The sequence below is a fragment of the Mastigoproctus giganteus genome, chromosome 11 (genome assembly GCF_048544385.1).
Source record: "Mastigoproctus giganteus isolate SK-2022 chromosome 11, ASM4854438v1, whole genome shotgun sequence".
Lineage (NCBI taxonomy): Eukaryota > Metazoa > Arthropoda > Arachnida > Uropygi > Thelyphonidae > Mastigoproctus > Mastigoproctus giganteus.
In genome coordinates, this window is record NC_143585.1 from 155,171,316 (window position 1) to 155,198,212 (window position 26,897).

General features: G+C 36.4%; 1 protein-coding gene across 1 annotated transcript in view; it reads left to right on the forward strand.

Annotated features, from left to right (window-relative positions):
* LOC150078523 (MAM and LDL-receptor class A domain-containing protein 2-like) overlaps positions 1-26,897 on the forward strand; it is a 765,548-nt gene that overhangs the window by 228,270 nt on the left and 510,381 nt on the right. The window contains exon 13 of the mRNA XM_090384594.1: positions 25,565-25,722. Within this exon, the coding sequence (XP_090240720.1) occupies positions 25,565-25,722 (158 nt within the window). The remainder of the gene's footprint in view (positions 1-25,564; positions 25,723-26,897) is intronic.

A 26,897-nucleotide genomic window follows, 5' to 3' on the forward strand; every position in this document is an offset into this window, starting at 1 on the left:
TATTTCTTAGTTGGTATGTTGGTATGTAGCTTTCAAGATAAGTTCTTTGAATGCTTCCCATTTTGAATTTGCTGTTAGTAACATCATCAGTTGATCCCACTGTATAGAATATAAATACTGTCTCAGTCCATCGTAGTCGCCTTTACGAAAGCAATACCCTTTCCCTTTACCCCTAATGGTAGTTATCTCTTTGAGTAACTCCCTCTTCAGAACACTGTGATCACTGCCACCTAGTGGTTCATTTATCTGCAGATTCTTAATGCATGAAGAATCACTACCGATAATCAAATCAATAGTATTACTCCCTCTAGTTGCCTCCCGAACATGCTGATGTAGAAAACAATCATCCAATAAATCCACAAAAGCCTTGCTAGTGAGTGAGTGACCAGCCCCCAAATTCCAGTCAATATCCTGGAAATTAAAATCCTCCATTATAAGACTCTCTGATTTACTGGCCCACTCTATTTCTCTTTCAAGTTTCTTATTATACTCATTCCTGCTCATTCCAATAGAAGCAGTGCAAGAATCACTTTCTCCTCTGCCAGTGGCTACTGTTAATCTATTAGTCTTTGTATCCCCCCCCAATCTAGCAGTTTTCCGACCCACCTAACACTGCCTCGATAGCATCAGCAAACATTCTTGCACCCTTTCTATTTAAGTGTATCCCATCCCTGTAGAAGCATTCTCTCCTGTTAACAAGTACAGACCAGGCTGAAAAAAATTCTACCCCTTGAGCCCTGCACAGTCTTTCCAGGGCCGAATTGATCGACAGTTCTCTCACCATATACTCCCTTCTATCGTGTCTGGGCAGAATTGCAGACACTTTCAAATTAAACCCTAATTCACGGCTTTTTTTCATCAGTAAGTTCTTTGAATGCTTCACATTTTGAATTTGCTGTTGGTAACATCATCATTTGGTCCCACTGTATAGAATTTAAATACTGTCTGAGACCATCGTAGTCACCTTTACAAATGCAATAACCTTTCCCTTTACCCGTGATGGTAATTACCTCTTTGAGTAAATCCCACTTCAGCACACTGTGAACACTGCCACTAAGTGGTTCCTTTATCTGCATATTCGTAATGCATGAAGAATCACTACTGATAATCAAATCAAGAGTATTACTCCCTCTAGTTGCCTCCCGAACATGCTGATGTAGAAAACAGTCATCCAATAAATCCACAAAAACCTTGCTAGTGTGTGAGTGAACAGTCCCCAAATTCCAGTCAATATCTGGGAAATTAAAATCCCCCATTATAAGACTCTCTGATTTACTGGCCCACTCTATTTCTCTGTACAGTTTCTTATTATACTCATCAGAGTTGTTAAGCCTATAGCACACTCCCACTCTCAATTTTGATCTCACAATGCTTATGTCACACCAAACTGACTCGGCACTGCACTGTCCAGCGATGTCGACTGGCTTCACTTCCTTGGATTTAATGTTTTTCTTAACTAATAGCATAAAGCCTCCTCCCTTCCTATCCTGTCTATGCTTTCTGTAGATGTACTCCCCAAATTCCAGTTATGTATTCCTTATATTTGTGTGACACCACGTCTCTGATATCCCAACAATATCCACCTTTGATGCTTTGAGCAATACCTCAAATTCATCAAATTTATTTACCAAACTCCTAGCACAGGTGTACACGCAAGTATACATGCACCTGTTCTTTTTCTTAGCTACCCTAACACAATCCATGTGTTTACTTGTACCGCAATGACTCCCAGCTGTCTCTGAAATATCCTGCATTTTGTTTTACAGGCTTCTGCTCTTTCCAATAGAAGCAGTGCAAGAATCACTTTCACCTCTGCCAGCGGCTACTGCTAATCTATTAGTTCTTGTATCCGAAACTAGCATTTTTCTGACTCACCTAACACTTCCTTGATAGCATCAGCAAATATTCTTGCACCCTTTCTATTTAAGTGTATCCCATCCCTGTAGAAGCAGTCCCTTCTGTTAACAAGTGCAGACCAGGCTGAAAAAAATTCTACCCCTGGAGCCTTGCACAATCTTTCCAGGGCCGAATTGATCGACAAGACTCTCATCATATACTCCCACCTATCTTGTCTGGGCAGAATTGCAGACACTTTCAAAATCAAACCTAATTTACGGCTTTCTTTCATTAGTGACCTGTACTTGTTAAGTAATTCTGCAGGTCTCCTACTCTTAATATCATTAGTGCCAATGTGTACAACTATACCACCTTTTGTGCCCTTAAAAGATGATATCCGCTCTACAACGTCATCAACCTTTGTCCCTGGAAGACATACCCTGGACCTGTTCCACCTATCCTTTTTACGAAGCATGGTTCCCGTTTACCTGACAATAGAGTCACCAACAACTGCTAGTCACTGTGGGACCAACGCATTCTGCTTTGAGGGTTCCCACTGTGTTGCATGATAACTAAGTGCAAGCTCTGGCGTTGATGTGGGCAGCTGAGAGCTTGATGGGCCCCTCACTTTAAATCCTTTAAGGGCCTCCACCCTGTTCTTCAAGCTCTCATATAGGCCTATAACAATGCTGAGTTGTCACCTGATTTCATTACGCTCCTTGCTTCGCGCACACACACAAACACATCCCCCATGGCAATATCATGATTTAATAGTATTTAGAAGATATTTTTCATTGGCGATCTGTTTCAGTATTCATGTTTTTTTTTTATTATTCTTGTTGTTATATAATCATGTCAAGAACTAAAACTAGTTTCACTTCCAGAAACAACGTTCTTATAATAGCTGGTTGCAGTAGCTGTTTTCTGTGGGACTTTTTCTCAAAGAAATAGTAGTAGTAGTAGTGGCATGTGATGCAACAAAGCAAGTGTATGAGCTTATGCAGCATCAGCCAAAAAAAAAAATAAATAATCACACCATTCCCTCCAAATGCCTGTCCTGTTCCTCCTTAAATTTATTTAACCTATCAACTTCCACAACAACAGATGGAAGTTTGTTCCGGCAATTAACCACCTGCTGGCTAAAGGCAAATTCCTGTACGTCTATTCTACATCTGCCTTTTCTTAATTTGAGTTTATGCCCCCTCATGTTTGTAATCTGAACAAGTGGAAGGATCCCATAAGAATTCAGTGTGTTCAACCCATTCAAGGCCGTATACACCTCACGCAGATGACTAGTCTCCAGCAACTGCAGTTTTACAGAACATAAGCCTCTCTTGGTAAGAGGATCTCTTCATTCCCCTCACCAATCTTGTTGCTCTTCTCTGTACACGGTCAAGCAAATCTACATCCTTCCTAAAATGAGGCCTCCAGACTTGTACGCTGTACTCAAGGCGTGGCCGGACCATTGCCTTATACAGAGGGACAATCACCTCCTTTTCCCTGCTAGCAAAATTCCTATATATCATTGACAAAACCCCGTCACATGCACTGATAGCTTGTCTGCATTGCTCCGAAAACTTCATATCTGACTGCACAATTACTCCCAGGTCTTTTTCATTTTCTACCACCTTAAGTGTAGTACCACAGAATTGATACATTTTTCTAGGGTTACTTCTACCCATATGCAGTACTTTGCATTTGTCAAGGTTTAACTTCAGTTGCCCCTTCTTAGCCCATCTGCCCAAATTTTCTAGATCCTGTTGCAGTAGCACCCTGCCATTACTGTTATTAACAACCGTGCCAACCTTTCTGTCATCTGCAAACTTCGACACTAAGCCTGATATACCTTCATCAATATCATTGATAAATATTCAAAACAACGGTGGACCCAACACCGAACCCTGTGGGATTCCACTAATAACATTAGTCTATGAAGAGCAGCACCAATTGATTACCACCCTCTGTCTTCCCTCACTCAACCATCGTTTTATCCATTGTAGCAACTTACCCTTAATACTATTCTGCTCCAATTTGTACAATAATCTTCCATGCGGAACAGTGTCAAAAGCTTTACTGAAATCCACACATATGATATCAAAATTATTTTTTGCATCCAGTTCCTTTGTAACCACATCATAATATCCTATCAAATTTGTCAGACAAGACTTTTCCTTAACAAACCCATGCTGTGTCTGAATTATTGCTGCAGACTTGTCTAGATGATCCTGCAATGCATCTTTAAACAGTGACTCCATTATTTCATTATTTTCCCCGGAACAGAAGTTAAACTAACTGGTCTGTAATTACTCCTGTCACTCTTAGATCCCCCTTTGCGACTTAGGGATACATTTGCACATTTCCCGCCCGTGGGGACCTCCCCCGAGTCCAAGGATGCTCTCATAATTATGGCTAAGGGTTTGCTTACTTCCTTTTCCGCCTCCTTTAATATAACTGGATAGATTCCATCCACCCCAGGTGCCTTTCTTATGTTTAACTTCAACAATTTCTCCTCCACTTTGGTCTCAGTTATTACAAAATCATTAAGCACCCTGCTGCAATTTGATAACCTTCTGAAATTTTCGAACTTTAATAACTCCCCATGTATGAATGTAGATGCAAAATACTCATTCAGTTTGTTTGCTATGTGAGCAGGATCATCAACAGTCGAACCATTGATATCAAGTGGACCAATCAGATTCGTACCCTTCCTTTTATGGTTTATATAAGTAAAGAAATCCTTGCTGTTTTTCTTAGCATCCTTTGCCAAAGATTTCTCAAAATCTGCCTTCGCCTGATTAACCTCCTTTGTAACCTGATTACAGACTAGCTTATATCTTCTGTAGGCCTCTGTGTCGCTTGATAATTTATATGCATCCCATGCATTTTGCTTCTCTGTTATGGGTCTCATTAGTTCAATTGATAACCATTTAGGCCTAAACTTTGAACAGTATTTCTTAATAGGTATGAAACTTTTAGTAGCTTCCACGATTAATTCCTTGAATGCTTCCCACTTAGAATTTACTGTTGGTAACATTGTCAATTGATCCCACAGTACATAATTCAAAAACTGTCTGAGACTGCTGTACTCACCTTTTCGGAAGAAAAAACCCTTTCCTTTACCCCTGATGGTAATTATATCTTTAAGTAAATCCCACATCAGTACACTGTGATCACTGAAACCTAGTGGTTCCTTTATCTGCAAATTTTTAATACACAAATGATCAACTGATAACCAAGTCAATAGTATTACCCTCTCTGGTTACCTCTCGAACATGCTGCTGCAGAAAACAGTCATCCAATAAATCCACAAAAGTCTTACTAGTGTGTGAGCGACTAACCCACAAGTTCCAGTCAATATCTGGGAAGTTAAAATCCCCCATTATAGGACATTCTGATTTACTAGCCCACTCTATTTCTCTATATAATTGTTCATTATTCTTATTTGAGTCATTAGGCCGCTAGAGCGGCCTAATGACCCAAATAAGAATAATATTAATATGAATAATATTAAGTATATTAATAATGAACAATAATGAACACACACTGCTACTCTTATTTTTGCTTTCACAGTGCTTATGTCACACAAAACTGACTCAACAGTGCACTGTTCATCTATATCAACTGGATGCACTTCTTTCAATTTTATGTTTTCTTAATTAACAGCATGACACCTCCCTTCCTGTTCTCTCTATCCTTTCTGTACACATTGTACTCTACACATTCAAATTCTGCATTCCTAATATCAGTGTGACATCACGTGTCTGATATCCCAACAGTAACCGCCTTTGATGTCTTGACCAACACTTCAAATTCATCAAATTTATTTACTAAACTTCTAGCATTGGCATACATGCAAGCAAATATGCACCTATTCCTCTTCCTCGTTACCCTGACACATCCCATATATCCACCTGTTTCACCATGACTGTCATCGGACCCTGAAACCCCCAATACCCCTCGTCCAGGTCGCTACTTATTCTAATTTAAGTTGTGCAAGAATCACCTTCACCTCTGTCTGCGCCTGATTTTAACCTTTTAGTCTGTGAATCCCCCCCCCCAAGCTAGCAGTTTTCCGACCCACCTAACACTGCCTCGATACCATCAGCAAATATTCTTGTACCCTTTCTATTTAAGTGTATCCCATCCCTGTAGAAGCAGTCTCTCCTATTAACAAGCACAGACCACGCTGAAAAAATTTTCTACCATTGAGTCTTGCACATTCCCTCCAGGGCCGAATTGATAGACAATGCTCTTATCATGTACTCCCTCCTATCGTATCTGTGCAGAATTGCAGACACTTTCAAATTTAACCCTGACTCACAACTTTTTTGCAATACTGATCTGTATTTGTTAAGTAAATCTGCAGATCTCCTACTCTTAATGTCATTGGTGCCAACGTGTACAACAAACAATATCACTTTTGTGCCCTTAAAAGATGATATATGCTTTACAACGTAAAAACTTTTGCCCCTGGCAGACATACCCCGGTCCTGTTCCATCTATCCTTTTTACACAATATATTCCCCATCTAACTGACAATAGAGTCACTAACAATAACTAGTTCCTTTGGGACCAGCATATTCTGCCTTGGAGATTGCCACTGTGTTGCCTGATGCCGAGGAGTGAGCTCTGACTTTGAGTTGGGCAGCTGAGAGCTTGGTGGGCCCCTCATATTAATTTCTTCGAGGGCATGTATCCTACACCCCAAGCACTCATGGACGCCCAGTAGAATGCTGAGTTGATACCTAATTTCTGGACACTCTCTGCACCTGGCACACCCAAAGACATCCTCCTTGGCTAGATCATGTTCTGTTCCAGAGAGTTTGATAAACTTTTCACAAGATGCACATTTTTGTAGGCTGTGATGCGTTGGAGAATCGCCCCCCCTCAGTTCTCCCCCTTCGAGTCACAGCACTCCTACCACTTTGTGTCCATTGCTTTGCTGCTCTAGTCTGGGGCATGATATTTTAAATTAATAAGATAGTATAGAAAAAATAATAAAAGACAAATAATTTATAAATAATGAACATCGCTATAAAAAAATTTAGTCAATAAATTTAATTAAATAATTGTTAATACTAAACTATCTAATAGAATCCTAAAGGCAGTGATGCGTATTACGCTATATAATTATACGTTAGAGCTACCTAGTTACCACAATTAAAAATTTGAAATCTGTACCACTCTATACGAAAACAATGGCTACAAGATTCGAACGAAATAACAGTTTTACGTATATTAAGTAGTAATCTGCAAAACTCTTATCTAAATTAAAAATAAAAATAACCAGCGTAACTAGAACTATAAGACTATGTATAAAGTGCAGTATAAAATAACAGTTAAGTAAATAAAAAGGCAAACACTTATCCCTTTGTTCCATGTTTCTACCACCCCTTCCCATCCCCCAGTCCTGGGGGGGGAGACAAGTGCAATTAATCATAATTATTGATGGCTATATTAATTAGCATCCAGCTACTTATAAAGAACACTTTGGATTTGTATCATAGTATCTGAATTTAAATTAGTAAGATTAGGGACTTTAATTGATACTCTGACCAGATATCAAGATACACTCTATCGTAATTTTATTCATTGCTGACTTTCACACATTACATATTCACTTCACATATTGCTGACATTTCTCTTTCTACCTTCTTTAAGTCAGACCATGATTCTATTTCTAAAACAATTTTTAATATTATAACCCTCAACTTAAATGCTACCAAATGAAAACTTAGCTCTTTTACCTTAAAATATTTCAACAACAACAACATATGCATAAACCTTCTTAGCCTTTATTAGCCTTTTAGTGTGCACTGTCCATGTTACTTATCTCTTAATGGCATGGTTAGAATAAATCTCTAGAACTGCAACTCTCTCTTTCCTCTTTAGCAAAGCTAAAACACAGTGAACTCATGAATAATCAATAATCTCATACAATTTTTCCAATTAAAACTATATTTGAGGAATATTAGGAAATTTACAATTTCCTAAAATTTATATTACAATTTATATAGCTCTCTCTCATACGTAATGAATTCATTAATCTATTAAATAAAAATTACCAGTTGCATCTGTAACCTTTGTGAGATTTACCTAATTTTTTTAACCTTATGGTTTGATGTTTTGAAAGGATGAACTTAAAAGTAAAGTTGATAAAAAAAAAATAAAAGAAAAAAAAATTAGAATCCCACAATAAAGTGTACACTGTACTATTTTTTTTTCCTGAGTGGTTCATCAGTGTTAAAAATTAAAAATGAAGCGAAGAAACCAACCAAGAGTCCAAATGGATTTTTATCTTAACAAGTATTACAATAAATGACATTAAAAAATAGGCAATTTTTTTGTTTGCTTGTTGTTTTCTTTTGTAATGATCAGGAAATTTCTCTGATCAATGCCGTTAATGGTATGCCTGTATAATGGGCTTTCAATCCCTTGGTGATAATTCTCCATGGTAGCAATATCTTAATGAAACCATTCACTGTGTTCATCACTAATATGACCAAATATCTGAAAAAGGCAGAATGGGAATGGAGAAAATTCTTTTAGAGACATTGACAGCAAAGGTTGTGTGAGTGACTGTCCAGGACCATGCACCGGTAGGAGGCCTTGCAGCTGAAAACTTACAAGTGCAGTTTATACAAAAGGTACTAGGAAAGTTTTGCAATATGACGCAACAATGAATCACAGGAAGCTGCTTGTTGCTGCATGTTGAGACATGTTCATACGTGCATAGTAGCCGCCGCGCCAAGTCGATGGGCTCAGTTATTCATTAGTAGTGAGAGTGTAAAGTGCTTGCGATGGCATCGTGGTCACGAAATGAGATAAGGACAGTTTTGCGGTATAATTTCGTGCGTGGTTTAACCATAGACCAGTGCTTAGAAGAAATGACTCTTGCACTAGATGATGATTGTCCACATCGTACAACGATATTCAGGTGGTATAGAGAATTCCAAAGGGGAAATTTCACTCTGGAGGATTCTGAGAGGCCGGGAAGGCCACGAACGTCAGTTACGGAGGAAAACGTTACTGCTGTGAGGAAAATGCTTGACGAAAACAGGCGAGTGACCTACCAACAGAAGAGGATACTTTGGGCCTAAATGCACCAGCAATTCGTTCGATTCTGGAAGATCATTTTCACGTGAAGAAACTTTGTTCTCTCTGGGTGCCGCATCAACTGACTGAAGAGCAGATGACACAACGTGTGACTTGGTGCCTGGAGATGTTAAAAAAGTTTGATAAGGGACAATCTCGGTATGTGAACAACATCGTGACAGGTGACGAGACTTGGCTGTACTATTACGATCTGCCAACCAAGGTTCAAAACAAAGTTTGGGTCTTTGGTGATGACGACACACCCATAATTGTCAGAAAATCCCGATCTGTAAAGAAGAAAATGATAGCTGTATTTTTCAAATCGAGTGGAATTGTGGAACGTGTCATTTTGGACACGCAGAAGACAGTCACAGCTAAGTGGTATACTGAACAATGCCTGCCTAAAGTCATTGGATCTATGAAGAACCTGCGGCCAAAGTCAAGAATGGACACCTGGTACCTCCATCACGATAATGCTCCAGCTCACCGCGCCAAAGCCTGCACCGAATATTTGACCACGACAGGACTGAAACTTCTCGAGCACCCTCCCTACAGTCCAGACCTTACTCCCTGCGACTTTGCACTGTTCCCGCATGTGAAAATGAAGCTAAAAGGGAGGCGGTTTTCCAGTGATGAGGACCTTCTACGGGCTTGGGACAACAAGTGTGCTTTACTCCCTAGTGAAACTTGGCAGAACTGGTTTAAAGATTTGTTTCGGAGGATAGAGAGGTGTATTGAATGTAGAGGAAATTACTTTGAAAAAATTAAATAAACAAAGCCGTATTGCAAAACTTTCCTAGTACCCTTTGTATAAATGTCCAGAAATTCAGTTAACCTTAAACCTTAGAAAATCATATACAAAATATACAGTAATTAAAAATGCAACATTACTATATTTTAAGAAATAAAATTATATTTTAACATGAAATGACTCTACATATTGGAAAATAAACCGTTGAAATCATCTTATTAATCCTTTTAATACATTAATTTAATTATGCTTGATTATTTAATTTTCACTCAAATTCATAATGAATTCATTATCTTTTAAATGAATTAGTAATTTCTTCTTTAACTTTTATGAGATCTTCCTCCAATTTTAACCTTAATGTAATGTTTCATGCATTTTGAAGAAAAGTTGAACTTAAAAGTAAAGTGAATAAATGAAAAAAAATTATTTTTTTTTAAAATAAATAAGTTTAAACTTAATTAATTTTTTAAATAAGTTTAAAATTAAAAATGTACAATTTTTTTCTGAATGATTCAGCAGTCTTAAAAATTAAAAAAATGAAATGAAGAAACCAGAAACCAAGAGTCCAAATGGATTTTCATTTTAACAATATTACAATAGATGGCATAAAAATATAGTCAGTTAGCACATTTAATGCATATATCTACAGAGAAACTAATTTACACTACAGTACTGTACTATAAACAGGGAGATGGAACTGCTCGGATAAACAAAGTTATACTGCAACATAACATGGTCGCCTTTGTTGGTTTTGCTTTTGATTCCATTTCACTTGTTGCTTTTTTTATTCTAAATAAAACTTCGGTATAATTAGATGGTTTGCATTGTAATTTTTATAGAAAAATATGCAGAATTCAATATGCTTAAGAGTTTTGAAAGGGGTCTTGGCATAGGAAGGAAAATCAAATCTGGTTCGTTTAAAATGAAAGGTGAATTGGAGATGGAAAAAACAAAAATTAAGTAGATCACTTCTCAAATTTTTTAAAAGAGATGTAAATTTTAGTGATAATAAAAATGAAGAGTTTCGTAATGAATCTTCTTGTGTGCAATTCAAGTTATGTGGCCATCAGGGCCGGATTTACACATAAGCTAGACATACTACTGCTCAGGGCCTCCACGTCAGTATAGAAAAAATAATAAAAGATAAATAATTTATAAATAATGAACATCACTATACAAAAATATGAAAATTACTTTTGTTATTATAGACTTTTTGCTTTTCTGCTTTTACTTTTCCTAAAAAACAATTTATCCCAATATACCTTTGGTTGTTTTTATAATGCGTGCCTTTATTTTTTTAAACAAAAATGAATGAAAATAATGTCTTTTGTTTCATTATATTATTAATTTAATTGATATTATTAACAACGTCAAAAATATCTGTTATTTTTTTAACAATTAATAAAAACTTATGTATTACTATGTGTGTAGCATTTTATATGATATGCGCTTGATGACCACGAAACCCTATTTAATCTAAAATTTACTCATTGGGGGTGGCCTCTTAAATGTTATAGCTTGGGAGTACAACAACCTTAAATCTGGTCATGGTGGCCATGCACACATCAGAATCTCATAGACATGAGCAAATTCCACCAGAAAAATGTTCCATCATGAGTTTATTATGCCACTTAGTGATTTAAAGCAATGTAGTGTAATATGCAAAGTAGCATAATATATATGCCCTTATCCAGTGATGAAGGCTACTCCAAGGATGACAAAAACAGATATTCAGTAAATTTCGTTGCAACAGATTATTGCAAAATGGTGAGAAAGAGAACCAACAATTGGCTAGTATATACTTAAATTCTAAGGACTACTTTTACTCTTTTGCATGTCATTTGTGTTTTCAGTTCAATAGACCTCTATTGTATTACATAGATATTGTGACTGGAAAGTCACAATATCTATTCCATTCACAACATCAATGATTGGAAACACATGAGTACTCTTAAAAAGGCATTAAAATAATGGAAATCATAGAATCCAAGTCATAACGGCTTTAGTTCAGGCAATGGCTATTGGCAAGGGAAAAAAAATAGCATCAGTTATGAGAACCAGCTATACAGGAATCAAAAAAACACTGGAAAGATTGGTAACTATTATTCAATTTTTGGCATCATAATTTAGCTTTTAGATGCTGCAGGGGAAACATTATCCTTTGATGCAGCTCGAAATATATTAAGTACCTTGCCATATAACTGTAAAAATTTCATCCTCATTCATATTATTTATGCCTCTCAGAGCATTTCATGAGATATGTTGTCATTGACAAGACAACTGCTACTAAGTTGACAGATACTGCTTTAGGAAAACCAGAATATGTAGGTCCCAATAAATTGACATGGTCAGGGCTATGACAATGGAGCAAACATGGTTGGTTGTAGTGGATTCACTGAGGTGTTTAAAGCTCTGAGAGGCATAAGTAAAATGAATGAGGATGAAATTTTCACAGTTATAAATGAATCTAGAATGAGGGGCCATAATTTATAGTTATGGGGAGAGTTGTTTAGACTGGATTGTAGGTAGTTTTAATTTAGCCAGCGAGTTATAAATAAATGGAATAAATTACCCTCATGGGTGGTAGAGACTCACAGTTTGGGGAAATTGAAAGGTTACCTGAATAATTACCTATGTGAGGAGGGAAATGCATAGGTTGTATATTTCCTCTTCTCTTATTAATTATTTATTATTTTTTAATTTTCTTCATATTATTGTTATTTTATTTTTATTTTTATTTATTTTATTTATTTTTTATATTTTTGGCTGGTGCAGCATAAGCCATAAGCTTCCTTGCACCATGTGGCCATTGCTAATACTAATACTACTTCAGGTGTGAAAATGGATATGTATTAGCCATCAATCCAAGAGACTTTTTAATACATTTTTATTTATTTATTAAACCAGGTGGTGCCAGGTCCACCAGGTTGGCAGGGATGCCAGCTTTTCCGGCATCCCTGCCACCTATTTACTATACTGTAAATAGGTGGCAGGGATTTTCAGACATATCTGCACTCTACACCAGCATTTCTCAAACAAGTGTTCTGCAAAAAAATCATAATTAATAATTTAAAAAATAAAATAAATTAAAAAATTTTGCATATTTGTAGCAGACATCACTTTTGTATCATTATAATTTTTAACATTATTTTTTTTTTCGTTTATTAATATACTGGCATAGACTAATAATCAAATAGACCACAGAACATTTTATTTTGGTAGGCTTTGCATAGAAAAGTATGCGTAGAGGTAATGCCATCTATGAAAAAGTATAATGTAGTGATCTAATATGCCATTCATATGTGATTTAGCCTAGAGTACATGGATTGAAGGAGAGGGGGAAGCAAACCAATATCATAACTAAACTCACTTCCTTATTTAAATATATTTTGATAATTATCAGTATTTCAAAATACTGTTATTAAAATAAATGACCATGGATTTGTGGTTGAAAAAAGGGGCTTTAAAATGAGAAGCAAAGCACTTCTAGTAGTGCAACTGTGGTTGATGAAAATGAATACAATATTGTTACACTTCAAATTGAGGATGAACAATCACAGCCTTTTGTTCCCCAAAATATCCGAAGTGGCAAAACAAGAACCAACTAATAAAAGACCAAAACAAAAGTATGATGACAGTTATTTGAATTTCGGCTTTACATGTGTTGGAAATAAAGATGCTCCGGATGCACAGTGCATTGTATGTAATAAAATATTGCAAACAGTCTTTTGGCTCCTGGTAAATTTGTATTTAGTAAGTGTTCTGTAAATATATGTGTTCCATCAATATATTGTGAGGTGAAAAGTGTTCCGTGACTAAAAAAAGTTTGGGAAATGCTGCTCTACACTCACATAGCTGTGTAATACAATTCTGAATCATAGAACACTCACAGAACCTGTCCATCCAATTGCTGTTTAGATGTAAGTCAAATATGAACAGTCCAATGCACTACGAGATGCAACAAGGAACATTGAGTTAATGGTAATTCATCCCTTAGAGCAGTGTTGTTTCCCAAACTGGGGTCCATAGAGCAGTTCCAGGGGGGGTTTGCGAAATGTAATAAAATATTGCAAGCAGTTCTTTGGCTCCCGCTAAACTCGTGTTTTGTAAGTCTTCTGTGAATATATAAGTGTTCCGTCGATATATTGTGAGATGAAAAGTGTTCCATGACTAAAAAAAAGTTTGGGAAATGCTGCTCTACACTCACATAGCCATAGAATACAATTCTGAATCATAGAATACTCACAGAACCTGTCCATCCAATTGCTGTTTAGATGTAAGTCAAAGATCAACAGTCCAATGCACTACAAGGACAAGAAGATGCAACAAGGAACACTGAGATAATGGTAATGCATCCCTTAGAGCAGTGTTTCCCAAACTGGGGTCCATAGACCAGTTCCAAAATACAAACTAAAAATAAGCAAAAAAGTCCAAGTGAACATCGGGCTGCAAATGAACCGTTTTCTAGATAATGCACGTTTTCTGGTAAGATCCTCCACTGACTATGGGAGCACTCTGGGAGGGTAGTCTGTATCACTAAGACCTTGTTCACTGGATATGGTAGGGATACAGTAATTGGTAATGTAAAATTCTTCACACACTGCTATGACTCAGTATACGCTCTTGCAGAGCAACCCTCCTTGTCGAAACTCCTGGATTTTGTTCTATTCTTTCTAACACTCCTTCCTCAACATTAGGTGTTATGCTTCTGGGCTTACCTGCTCATACTCCATGTGCAGTGCCCATATTCTCTAAGGCGATGATGTACCCTGATGAATGTGCGCCTATTGGGCTGCCTTCGGCAGGAAAATGCTTCTTGGTACAAAAATGCAGCCTCGAGTGCACTGCTGTTGGCTTTACCATACATGAAGTGCATGCATGTCCTCATACTCTTCATTGCTGTAATCTCTTTCCATGTTGACTATCTTTTGACAAGTACTAGTATGCCTGCTACATCTCAGAGCATTAAGAAAGGGGAAAGGAAGAGAAGGAGCATAACCTAACCTAAACAAACAAGTCAGTGGAGGATCCCAACTAGAAATGTGCAGTAACTCGAAAATGATTCACTTAAGAACCCATGTTTACTAGGCTTTTTTTGCATATTGTAGTCTGTAAAGTTCACCTTTAAATTATTTACCATCACTTTTGAAACACCTTGTACACACACACACACACACACACACACACACACACACACACACACACACACACACACACACACACACACACACACACACACACACACACATACATATGCATATACTGGCAGTTCTCGCTTTACGATTTCCTGGTTTTATGAGTTTTTTTTTTTTTAAGTATCAACAAAATCAAAAATATGAATAGTAATTGGTTTATTTGTATGTTTTGAGATTTGTTAGGCGCATCAGCAACTATGGCCATAGTGTGTCACATTAATTGGAAAAAATGAATATTAAACATTTATAAGTACCACATTAAAACCACGCATGTAGCTATACAATATAATATACCCCGCTTTACGATATTAATTCATTCCAGAGACACCATCGTTGAATCATGAAAATATCATAATCTGAACCCATTATTTATTTATTATTATTATTATTTATTTATTTTTTTGGTAATTCGTTCAAAGACCACAGAAGTTGAAATTTATATTTCTGGAGGTCACAATCATAATACAATAAAAACAATTTGCACATTCCATTTTATTGTGCTTTTCTGTTAATTGAAGCAATTATAAATAGGTAGTAAACTCAAAATGTTATTGCATTTGCAAAAATACCGATAGCTGGAATTGTGTGGTTTTTTACATTATTCTCGTGAAATGTGTTTCCTTCCCCTTTACTGCAATCTTCAATCATATAAAAAATATCATAAATAAATTTTCAGAATCTTCTCTTCATTCCCTTTTTTTTTAAGCTTTGTAAACATTACTCTGCGCGTATTGTGTTAGTTGCAGTTTGTGCGTGCCGTTAAAAAATGTTTATGCATGCTATCGTGAAATTTATAAAGAAAAGAGAAGATTATCTTGGAAACAAATGCTCTTGAAGCACTTCTGAAGAAAACAACTCCTTGTGCAACAAGCCAACGCATGCCAAGCCAATAATTAGTGATCAATGAGTGTGCATTTAGTCGATGATGATGAAGAATAAACATTCTTTAACATTTGTAAGTCATAAATAATTTTTTTATTATTATAATTTGCTTGATTTTACAGTCGACGTTTTCATGTCTTTGGATAAATCAATCATTGTTTAAACATAAATTAATTAGCTAATCATTGTTGAGAACATAACCCGTGTTAAGAGTGAATGGGCCTGTTGTACTGGAATCCATAGAGATAAAAATAAAATAATAACGCATATATCCAGTGAAATATTTTAATTAATTTTGGGGCGCCTCCGTAGCCAGGTGGGAAGGAGCACACGCTTCTTGATTAGACCGGGGTTCGAACCCGTCACCACCAAATAAGGAGGATGCGGAAAGGTCAAGGGAATGACCACCGCATATTTCCGGAGCAATATGGCCTTAGTTGCTAATGCTCCTAAAAACCAAATAACAAACAATTAATTTTGGGCCGACCAAGCTAGCCGGGTGGGTAAAGTGCCTGCCTGCCTGGCAACCCAAAGGTCGTGGGTTCGAATCCCGCCTCGGGCTTGGATCAAAGTACTGCAAAAACCTTGGGAGGTGCATTATGGCTACAGAAGCCGATGCGCCAACAACTACCAAAAAATAAATAAAATAAAATAATAATAATTTTGGAGCTTTTGAGGCTGAATGTGCCACTTTATCAACAAATGGAAGCTTTACAGATAAAATTATTTAATGGACACAGAGTTGTGCATGCAGTGAGCCTTGCAAGGGCACGAGGTGGGCCATTCAATCATTAAACTGGTGATCATTGTTACTGCATGGACATGTGTAGTTTTTCCTCCAATGTTTATCTAGACTTAAAATAGTCGCCTCTAAGATGGGGTGTAGTCTCATGCCTTTGTTGCGGTTCATGGCTCACACATTACATAATTATTGAGTGACTCTAACCAGAGGCAGTGGCGAAAATGTTGGAACTGGTCAATTACTTCGTAGTCCCGCTTGGGATTGAGATCGTGGTGGCTTGCAATGCACCTACATATGAACTATCCAAATATGTTGCACGACTTCTTATACTTCTTGTAGGAAATACTACCCACACTGTCACTAACAGCGGTGAGGTCATTCACCTTATTAAAGAGCTCTCAATTTCTGCAAACAAGCTTATGGCATCATTCGATGCAGTGTTCCTGTTTAAATCAATCCCAGTCCAGCAGGCCATAAACTGCACCAAGAGGCTCCTAGAAAATGACCCAAACCTACCAAACAGAACATCACTGTCCACTGACAACATCTGTACCACCCTCAACGTGTGCTTGTCAAACAGTGTCTTTACCTTTGAGGATTCCTTATACCCTTATACCATGGGTGCTCCCTGTTAGTTCCTTTGTGGCCAACATCCGCCATGGAAGAATTGGAAGAGCAGATGTTCCTGAACCCACCAGTACCTATTACAACATGGTGCAGATATGTTGATGACATCTTCACCGTCATCCCATGTCACTCTGAAGCGACATTGCTAGAATATCTTAATTCCTTATCAATGTTCATCCAGTTCATTCTAGAGTTAGAAGTAGACAGATCTCTCCCATTCTTGGATGTCCTGGTAAAACGTGTGGGTCCACATCTAGAAACCTCAGTGTACCGTAAACCAAAGTGGAGCGGACAATTCACAAATTACAGTTCCAGCCATGCCCCTAGCCATTTCAATAGCACTGCCCGCACTCATTCTCCAGGGCTTGGAGCCACTCCAGCACAGATGAAGCTAGGCACAATGAGATTTCCAGAGTGAGGTCAGACTTGATCAATTGTGGCTACCCATCACACATATTGGACAAATGCTTATTGCAAACGCAGGAGTCACAGTCCACCCAAGACCACCATTAATCAGGACAATGTGCCTACCACCTACATTCCTTACTATCCAGGAATTCATGTCAGGCTGAATTTTGGGAGCAGATTTTTCATAACAAAGGTATAGAGGATGTGATTTAATTCAAAATTTGACGATGACATTAAGATCAGAAGACTGGTTAATGATCAGTGCCTGGTGCTGATCATTAACCATTGAACAGTCCTCATGTATTGTAAGAAAAATAGCAGCTATGTTTTATTCCAGTGAACTTCTAGGTCCTACCCATAAGGAATTGTATCCTCCAAATAACTTATTCATTTGGGGGGGGGGGGGGGTAAATTAAAAACCATGGATGGAGGAAAGGGATTTGGCAGTTACACTACCATTAGACATTAAGCTCTCCAAGCAGTGTAGCCAAGCAGTACGGAAGATGCGTGGTGTCCTGTCACTGATTTATCAAATATTTGCTTGTATAGCTAGTGAGGGCATAATTCCACTGTATAAGGCAATGATTTATCAAATATTTGCTTGTAGACCTAGTGAGGGCATAATCCCACTGAATAAGGCAGGTGTATGGCTGCACTCAAATACTTTGTCCAAATATGGAGACCTCATATAAAGAGACATTGAACTTCTTGAAAAAAGCCTGTTGGTGAGCACTGCAGAATGACATCCATGTAAGGAAAAATTTTTAATATTTGGGCCAGAGAGCCTGGTAACCATATACCTCGGAATAGACCTGATTGAGATCTGTAAGCCTCTGACAGGGAAGAATAGTAAAATGAAGACAAAACTTTTCACTGTTAGAAAAATGATTTCAGAACTGGAGTCCATATTATAAAAGGAAGAGGTTTAAACTGATTTCAGAAAGTTTTCTTTTAGCCCATGTATTGTTGATTATACCAGCTATCACGCTTTTTACCTCCAAGAACTTAAATGCTGTTTTTAACCGATTTATATGTGTAGATTTCGAAAATTACCATGATAGTTTCACATCACAGTTATTAAATATAAAGGGAGTTATGTTTTACCAAAATATGCCAATTTCGCATAATCTAGCCAGAATGTTTGACATACTGGTTTATTTTAAGCTAATTCTCTTAATTTTAGCAATTGGCGCTGGCTTGGTTTTCTTGTAATAAACATAATGAGACTTCTACCTATGGTTCTTAGGTTCAAATTCTGGTGCAACAATTTACAATTTGAAGAGAGCACACTTATCGTTTTTGGTGAGGATTTTTGTAGGCTGTGCCAAGGTTTTCCAAGTATTAACTGATCGTGACACGTTCTCAGTGTTGTAAATCTATCCTCCAAACATAAACAGCCGCTCCAGACTAGGAGGGTGCGGCCTGCAAACCTTACAGTATCGTTAAAATAATTTCCAATTCTACCTGCCAATTAGCAAATATTTTTCCTTTCAGTGTTTTCCCACAAGTAGACCTAGTAAGTTGCCATGTTGTGTACTGTGTAGTGATAAAAATTTAATTTGCATTGTTTTTATATTGTATTGTTCAAAACTGAAATACGTTTTTTGAAATTTATTTAGTGCTACAATGAATAAGCAAACACATAGGAAGTATATCAATCATCAAGACAAAGACAATTTTTGTTGTGTGTGTGGATGGTTTACCATAAAGGCTCAAAGGAAAAATATCTATGACATTACAAAACTTTTGTATTCTTTTTATTTCAGATGTAAAATTGGTGATCAAGGCAAATCTTGGGTGCCTCACAAGTGTTGTGTTACCTGTACAAACCTTAGGTTACGTGGCAAACTCAAAGCATTACCTTTTGCAGTCCCTATGGTTTGGTGAGAACCATCTTTGGCGATCATTTAAGGCAGTAAAACATGGTTGTTTGGGTACTATGAAACTATGAAATGTTGGTTCTAATTTACTTGAGTGCTACAGAAACATGGGCTGCCGAATGTCGAAAGTGGAGGAGAAATTGCTGAAGATAAACACAAGAAAGGCACCTAGGTTGGATGGGATCTATCCAGTTATATTAAAGGAGGCAGAAAAGGAAGTAAGCAAACCCTTAGCCATAATTATGAGAGCTTCCTTGGACTCGGGGGAGGTACCCATACACTGGAGATGTGCAAATGTGACCCCAATTCACAAAGGAGGATCAAAGGCTGACACAAGTGATTATAGACCTGTGAGTTTAACTTCTGTTCCAGGAAAATTAATGGAGGCATTGGTTAAAGAAGCACTGCAGGATCATCTAGACAAGACTTCAGTTATAGCTCGGACACAGCATGGTTTTGTTAAGGGGGAAGTCTTGCCTGACCAATTTGATTGGATACTATGATGCAGTCACAAAAGAACTGGATGCAGGGAATAACTTTGATATTATATACTTGGATCTTAGAAAGGCTTTTGATACTGTTGCACATGGAAGACTGCTGCACAAATTGGAGCAGTGTGGCATTGGAGGCAAATTGCTGCTATGAATAAAGGGGTGGTTGAGGGGGAGAAGACAGAGAGTGGTAATCAATGGACACTGCTCATCATGGACCAATGTTATTAGTGGAGTCCCTCAGGGTTCAGTGTTGGGTCCATTATTGTTTTCTGTATTTATAAATGATATTGATGATGGTATATCAAGCTTAATGTCCAAGTTTGCAGACGATTCAAAGGTTGGCAGGGTTGTTATGGACACTACTGACGCTGTGCTGCTGCTCCTGCAACAGGATATGGAAAGGTTGAGCAGATGGGCTGAGAGGTGGCAAATGAAGTTTAACATTGACAAATGTAAAGTACTACATATGGGAAACATGAAGTTCTCTGAGCAGTGCAGATGGGCTGCAAGAGTAGCTCATGGTGTCTTATCAATGATATAAGGGAATTTTTTTAGCAGGGATAAGGAGGTGATTATTCCCTTGTATAAGGCAATGGTCAGGCCACACCTTGAGTACTGTATACAGGTCTGGAGGCCTCATGTCAATAAGGATGTAGAGCTGCTGGAACGAGTACAGAGAAGGGCAACAAGGTTAGTGAATGGAACAAAGGGTTGCTCTTACGAAGAAATGCTTAAGTTTTGCAAATTACAGTGTCTGGAGACTAGGCACCTGTGAGGTGATCTGATTGAGGTGTATAAAGCCTTGAATGGGTTGAGCATGCTCAATGCTGATGGGATTCTTCCTCTTGCTCAGAATAATCACCTTAGAAGGCATAAATTAAAATTGAGGAAGGACGGATGTAGGTTAGATGTCCGGAAGTTTGCCTTTAGCCAGCGGGTAGTTGGTTGCTGGAACAGACTTCCATCTCTTGTTGTGGAAGTTGATAGCCTAAATAAGGCTCAGCTGGACAGGTATTTCAAATGAACGGAGGGATGAAGTGGAAGATTTTTTTTTTTTTTTTGGCTGATGCTGCATAAGCTTGCTTTCTTGCATCATATGCCTCTACTAATGCTAATGCTAATGTCATTGAAAATTCATTTTATTCATTTCCATCTCACATTTTCCCCCGAAAATCTGGGAGATGAGTGAAGAACAAGGGGTGTGGTTTCATAAAGATATTTCCACAATGGAAAAGTGGCACCAAGGTTGCTGGGATTATGTAATGATGGGGGGGATTACTGTTGGTTTTTTGTGAGGCAGAGTAAGCAGGAATACAAGAGAAAATCCCTTAGTAGCAAACATTTTTAAGGACAATTGCAGGTATGCTGATTATATATTATTGAAATATAACTATTTTGCAATGATTTATGATATTTCTTTTCCAAAGTTAAATGAGTTATAGGGAATGTATAACATTTTTTTACACTTGTATGGCAAACTTGAATTATACTTATATATCCCTTTATTTTAATATCAAACATTGGTACATCTTTTGATGCAGATGTAATAGAGACTTTTTATGGTGATTTTCAGAATCAGTTTATTTCCTCCAGAATCACATATTGTCATTGTGGAGCTATGACAAAAAATATTTTTTGTTGGCTAGTATTATTCGAACAAGATTACTTCCATGAGGTAACTTGTTCCAGTATTCCTTGAGGTGAAAGTTTGGAGAAATTCAAAGGTCAGTTGAATAGTTTGATAGCTTCCTTCCTTCCCCAGCCAATAGCATTCTTTCTAACACTAATACTGATACTAATATTAATCAAAAATTTATAAATAATTACTGGCTTATGTCCTTTTTTTTTTTTTTTATTATTATTATTATTGTTTAATTATTATTATTGTTTTTTTCTTGAAATTTGCCATTTAGTGCAGTTTAATTCTAGAATAACAGCTACAAGCAGAGGCAAAAGTGATTCTTGTGCTGTTTCTTTTGGAACATACAGCAGCCAGGAAATCGAGGTAATGGAGATTACAAGGCCTGCTAGAGAAGGGGTTGACTCATGAGGAGTCAAACAAATACATGAGCTGTATTACAGTTAATAAGCATCAAAACAGATACAAATATACTTATTTGTACAGAAATGTTAGGAATAGAGTAAACAAGTATGATAAATTTGTAGTGCTGGTTAAGTCATCAAAAACAGACATTGCAGGAATGTTGCAGAAATTACTATCAAGACATTGCAGGCATTGTCAGAAATGTTCCACTAAGAGATAAGGGATATGGTAATTGAAAATGGTGAGACTGTGTATAGGAAGGACAGCTTCTTCCAAGTGCTTATGTTTGATATAACATAACATAACTCTTATTCCCATTTTAGTGTTCCCCATTGGGAACACTAAAATGGGAATAAGAGTTTTACTATAAACCAAATAACTGTGAGAGTATAATGAATAGCTACACAGAATGAGCTGATAAATCTGAATGTCTTATAACTGAGGATTTTAATTTTCCAAACATTGACTAGAACTTGTGCATTAGTCACTGATATCAGAAATATTCTGGATTTATTAGATGACTATTTTCTTCAGCAGCAGCATATAACAGAGGCAACAAGAGAAACAATTCTCTTGACCTGATTGTGAACAGTTACTTGTCATGTAATAAGAATATCCTTATAAAAGTACCTCCGGCAGAAGTGATCATAACATATTGTTGTGGGCTCTACTTAAAGATATATAGCTACTATCAAGAGTGAAATGAAAGGATTTTGCTTTCATAAAGGCAACTACAGTGGTCTTTCATTCAGGTAAGTAATTGTAGAATACCTCATTAAAGTAATTGTAGAAAGTGCTGAGCTTTTTGTACCAGCCAGGAGGTAATGCTCAAGTTCAGACCTAAATAGATGTCAGATGAATTGATGAATGGCAAAGGGGGGGGGGGGGGTGATGATTATAATTTAGCAGTGGACACAGAAACTAGTAGTAAATACAAATTGGTCAGCACTCAAATCGTTATGGGAGTTAGGCTAGTTAAGGCAGAATATGAGAAGGCTTTGTCTTAGAATGCAATTAAAAGCTGAAAATAGTTGTTTGCTTATCCATAAACCACATTGGTCCACTAGATATGACAAAATTATGCAGATGGTTGAGAAGTGGCAAACAAGATTAACATATGTAGATGTAATCTATGTCAAGCAGTACTCCCAGAATAACAAACCAATTAAATGATACTTCACCCAAGGTGGTGAAGAACAAAAGAATTATCAGCTTTATGGTGCAAGAGGCTTTTGCTGCACCAGCCGAGAAAACAAGAGGTCAGAAGTAGAAGGAAATCACCAAGAAAGAGAAGAATGATGATATCTGGCTCAGGACCCTGGGGGAGCCAAGCCTGTGCTCACCAGATACGAGTCCCCGGATTTCTGTACAGGAATTTTCCCAACAGTATAAGGAGGCAATTTTTCCCGTTGTATAAAACAGTGGTTAGGCTGCATCTTGAGTACTACCTAGTCAGGAAGAATCATTTTAAGAAAGATATGGATTTCTTGGGACTAATATTGCATCATTTGCCACTACTAATTAATACTAATAGTAATACTAATTGTTAGTTTGTTTTATAGTTTTTTTTTTTCTTATTAATAGAGCGAATAACCATTATAGCACTTTTGAAGTTACTGGTCCTAAAGAGCACCATAAGTAGAGACCACCCTCTTTTGAATTCTGTTTTTTAATTTTCATTAATATTTTGGTAGATAACATTGTTTTTTTTAGCAATGTGTAACTTTAAAGCCTGCCTGCATATGCTTTTTTTTTTTTTTTTTTTGGTACCTTCAACTCCTTTTTCTGTGCTGTTAAAAAAATAATAATAAAATTTTAAATAAATTTTTTTTATTATATTAAATTAAACATATCTTGTACATTTCTGTATAAACATGATGTTGTCATTAATCAAATTTATTCAGGCCATTTTGTATGTATACACATACAGAAAGGAAACTGATTGCTGCATTAGCAAGAAAAGTAGGTAAATAATGTAAAATAAAAAAAAATAAATAAAGAGCATGTAATGTTATTAACATAAAATGTAATGAATGTAATGTTATTAACATAAAATTAATGTCATTGGCACTGAGAATGATTATCTCATTATGTAAAAAATCTACAAATTTAATAATTCATAGAATTTCATTTCTGTCTTCCCTTACTCAAAAGCATAAATTAAGAGGACAGATGATTCTGTCCAGGTTTATTGTTTCTTGGCATTTTAAACAAGATCACTATATAGACATTTAAAAATGCATGGTAATTAATAAGATGATTGACCAAAGGAAAAAGAGTATTAAAATCAGGAAAAATCGTGGCTTCGAAATAGTGGACCACTCACGACACTTTCGCCACCGCGCATGGCTAGAGTCACTTAATATATTGAACAATCTGAAGGCCATAAACCACTGCATAGGGATGAGAATGCACCCCGTCCTGGAGACAACCATTTTACACCTCGACAAACACTGGAGTAAAACAGCGCATGTCCGTGCGACAACAATACGAAACCAGCTTGAATAACGTGACTTCACTCTCAGCTCATTGCACTCATAACTATATCAGTTGTATTCAAATTTCAATCTATTAGTTGATAAAGAGACTCGTCAGCCTCAAAAGCTTCTGTACATTTATTGTGTGCATTCACTAAATTTAATGAATGTAATTCATTAAATACATTCACTAGATTATACTGTATATTTTTTCTTAACCATGGACTCCAGTACAGCAGGCCCTTTCGTGATAAAGTATATAAGTTAGTTTACTGTATATGAATTAGGCTCCATTTGCATAAGCAGTTATCTTTCTGTAACTTCACATAGTTTTCCATCTTTATTAAGACCTCGATGTTGATTGGCTTTACACACTAATGCAGAAATTCAGTTGGTCATGATTTGGCTAGAATTTTTAATTTTTTAATTTAATATTTTGATTTCTAGTGAACACCTATTCAACATGCCTTCTTTTTGATTATAAATTGATTCTATGTTCATTATTAATTTGGGAGAAGCATTCTGGAACTTCAGTGTGGTGCACTCCTTGGAATCTCAAAATCAAGGGGCTCACACCCGGTAAGTATGGGCTTGGCACACCCAGGGTCCTAAGCTGGATATCATCATTCTTCTCTTTCTTGATGATTTCCTTCTACTTCTCTCTCTCTCTCTCTCTCTCTCTCAGGTAACTCAATTTTTTTTTTTGGCTGGTGCAGCATACGACTCAGGCTTCCTTGCACCTAAGGCTAATAATAATAATAATAATCTATATCAATTTTGAGATTCAAATTTCTAAAGTTGGCAGGTAGGTATGGTGGAAGAGTAATGTGATAGAAGGAGGGCTTCTTTTGTATATCATTGGAAAAAAATGGCTTTTGAGCATTCTTAGAAAGAATACCCAGAAATATAATTATTTTGTTTGCAAAACTTAAACTAGAGCTCTTGAAAAAATTTGGTGAGTGAAAGGGGATAATTTAATTTTAAATGGAATGAGGCTAAAACAGGAGTTCATTATATAGTTATTTTATTTTCCTCTTCACTAGCAATGATTTTAACAATAGCCCACTGAACTTCATACATTTCTGTTAGCTCTCAAAATACTCAGGATGTGATTATTATTATTTTTTTAATAGTAAAACAGAATTGTGACTTTGAGATGCAACACACTTGTCAGTGGAAAATGGAATACAAATTGAATCCACAGCTTTATTCACATCTGTCCAAGGAAAATGAGCTGGATGATAGCATATTTCATTGGGTCATTACCACAGCTGATAATATTAATAATGAGGTAAGAAAGTTTTTTTCTAATTAGATACACACCTGACTACTGCAAAATGAAATATCACTTTTTTGTTTTTTGTTTGAAATGATTCACTGAAACTACTTAGTAAATAATCTAAGTTAAAACAACCACATGTTTGGAAAATCACATTTCGAGTTTCTTAGCAATCGAAATGCAAGTTAATGATATATTTGTTCCTTACATTGAAATTATAATTTAAATATAATAATAAAAAAACAGTAGAGTTTCTCAGTAGTTTTTGTTATTTCATTCAGATTTTTTCATACTAACTGGCTACCCTTTCAATCACATTTTACAAATTTGCCCTCAATTGCATAGAAATAATATACAACAAAACCATATGAACTGCAAACTATGGGAACTGGCACAATTCGATTAAAATTGCCTTATATGCTAAAGAATTCTCATACCAACCAACCCACCATCTGTAATGGTGAAGATATAAAATATTTATATAAATGTTAATACTAACTTATAGATTTAAAGGGGCAAATTCCGAAAGAAAACAGCAGCCACAAGAGTTTGAACCTACCCATTTTCATATTTTGCCAATTTTTGGACAGTAAATCACATATTCCACTAAATATATATATTATTATACAGGGTCATTATAAAGTCCTTGTACAGTTTTAAATTTTCATACTTCCCTTCTATACATGATAAAATCAATCTGTAAAAAATGTTAGAAATGTAATATGATTAAAATTATGTACTAAGGGTGATTCATTTATTTTATTGTAGTTTAGCAAAAATTTTATTATTATTATAAAGTTTTATTATCTTTTTTTTTTTTTTTTTTTTTTTTATCATCATCATCATGAACTTGGTCCAGCTTAGGTCTTTTAAGACCTGTTCCGTTGTAGCTTTTGAAGGTGGTCTTGATCTCGCCATCGTTGTGTTGGTCGACCAACATCTCTCTCTCTTGCCTGTATGTTTGTAGTTAAAGGCTAATTTTGGGATCCGGTCTGGGTGCATTCTTTCTATGTGGCTGATCCATTTTTCCTGATACTGTTTTATGTCATTTACTATGTTATCTACTTTTAATTTCTCGCAGATATCTAAATTTCTTTTGTGGTCTAGTCTTGTAAAGCTTAATAATGGTCTTAAAAATCTTATTTTTGCTGCTTCTAATTTGTGTGCATATTTCTTATTTATGACCC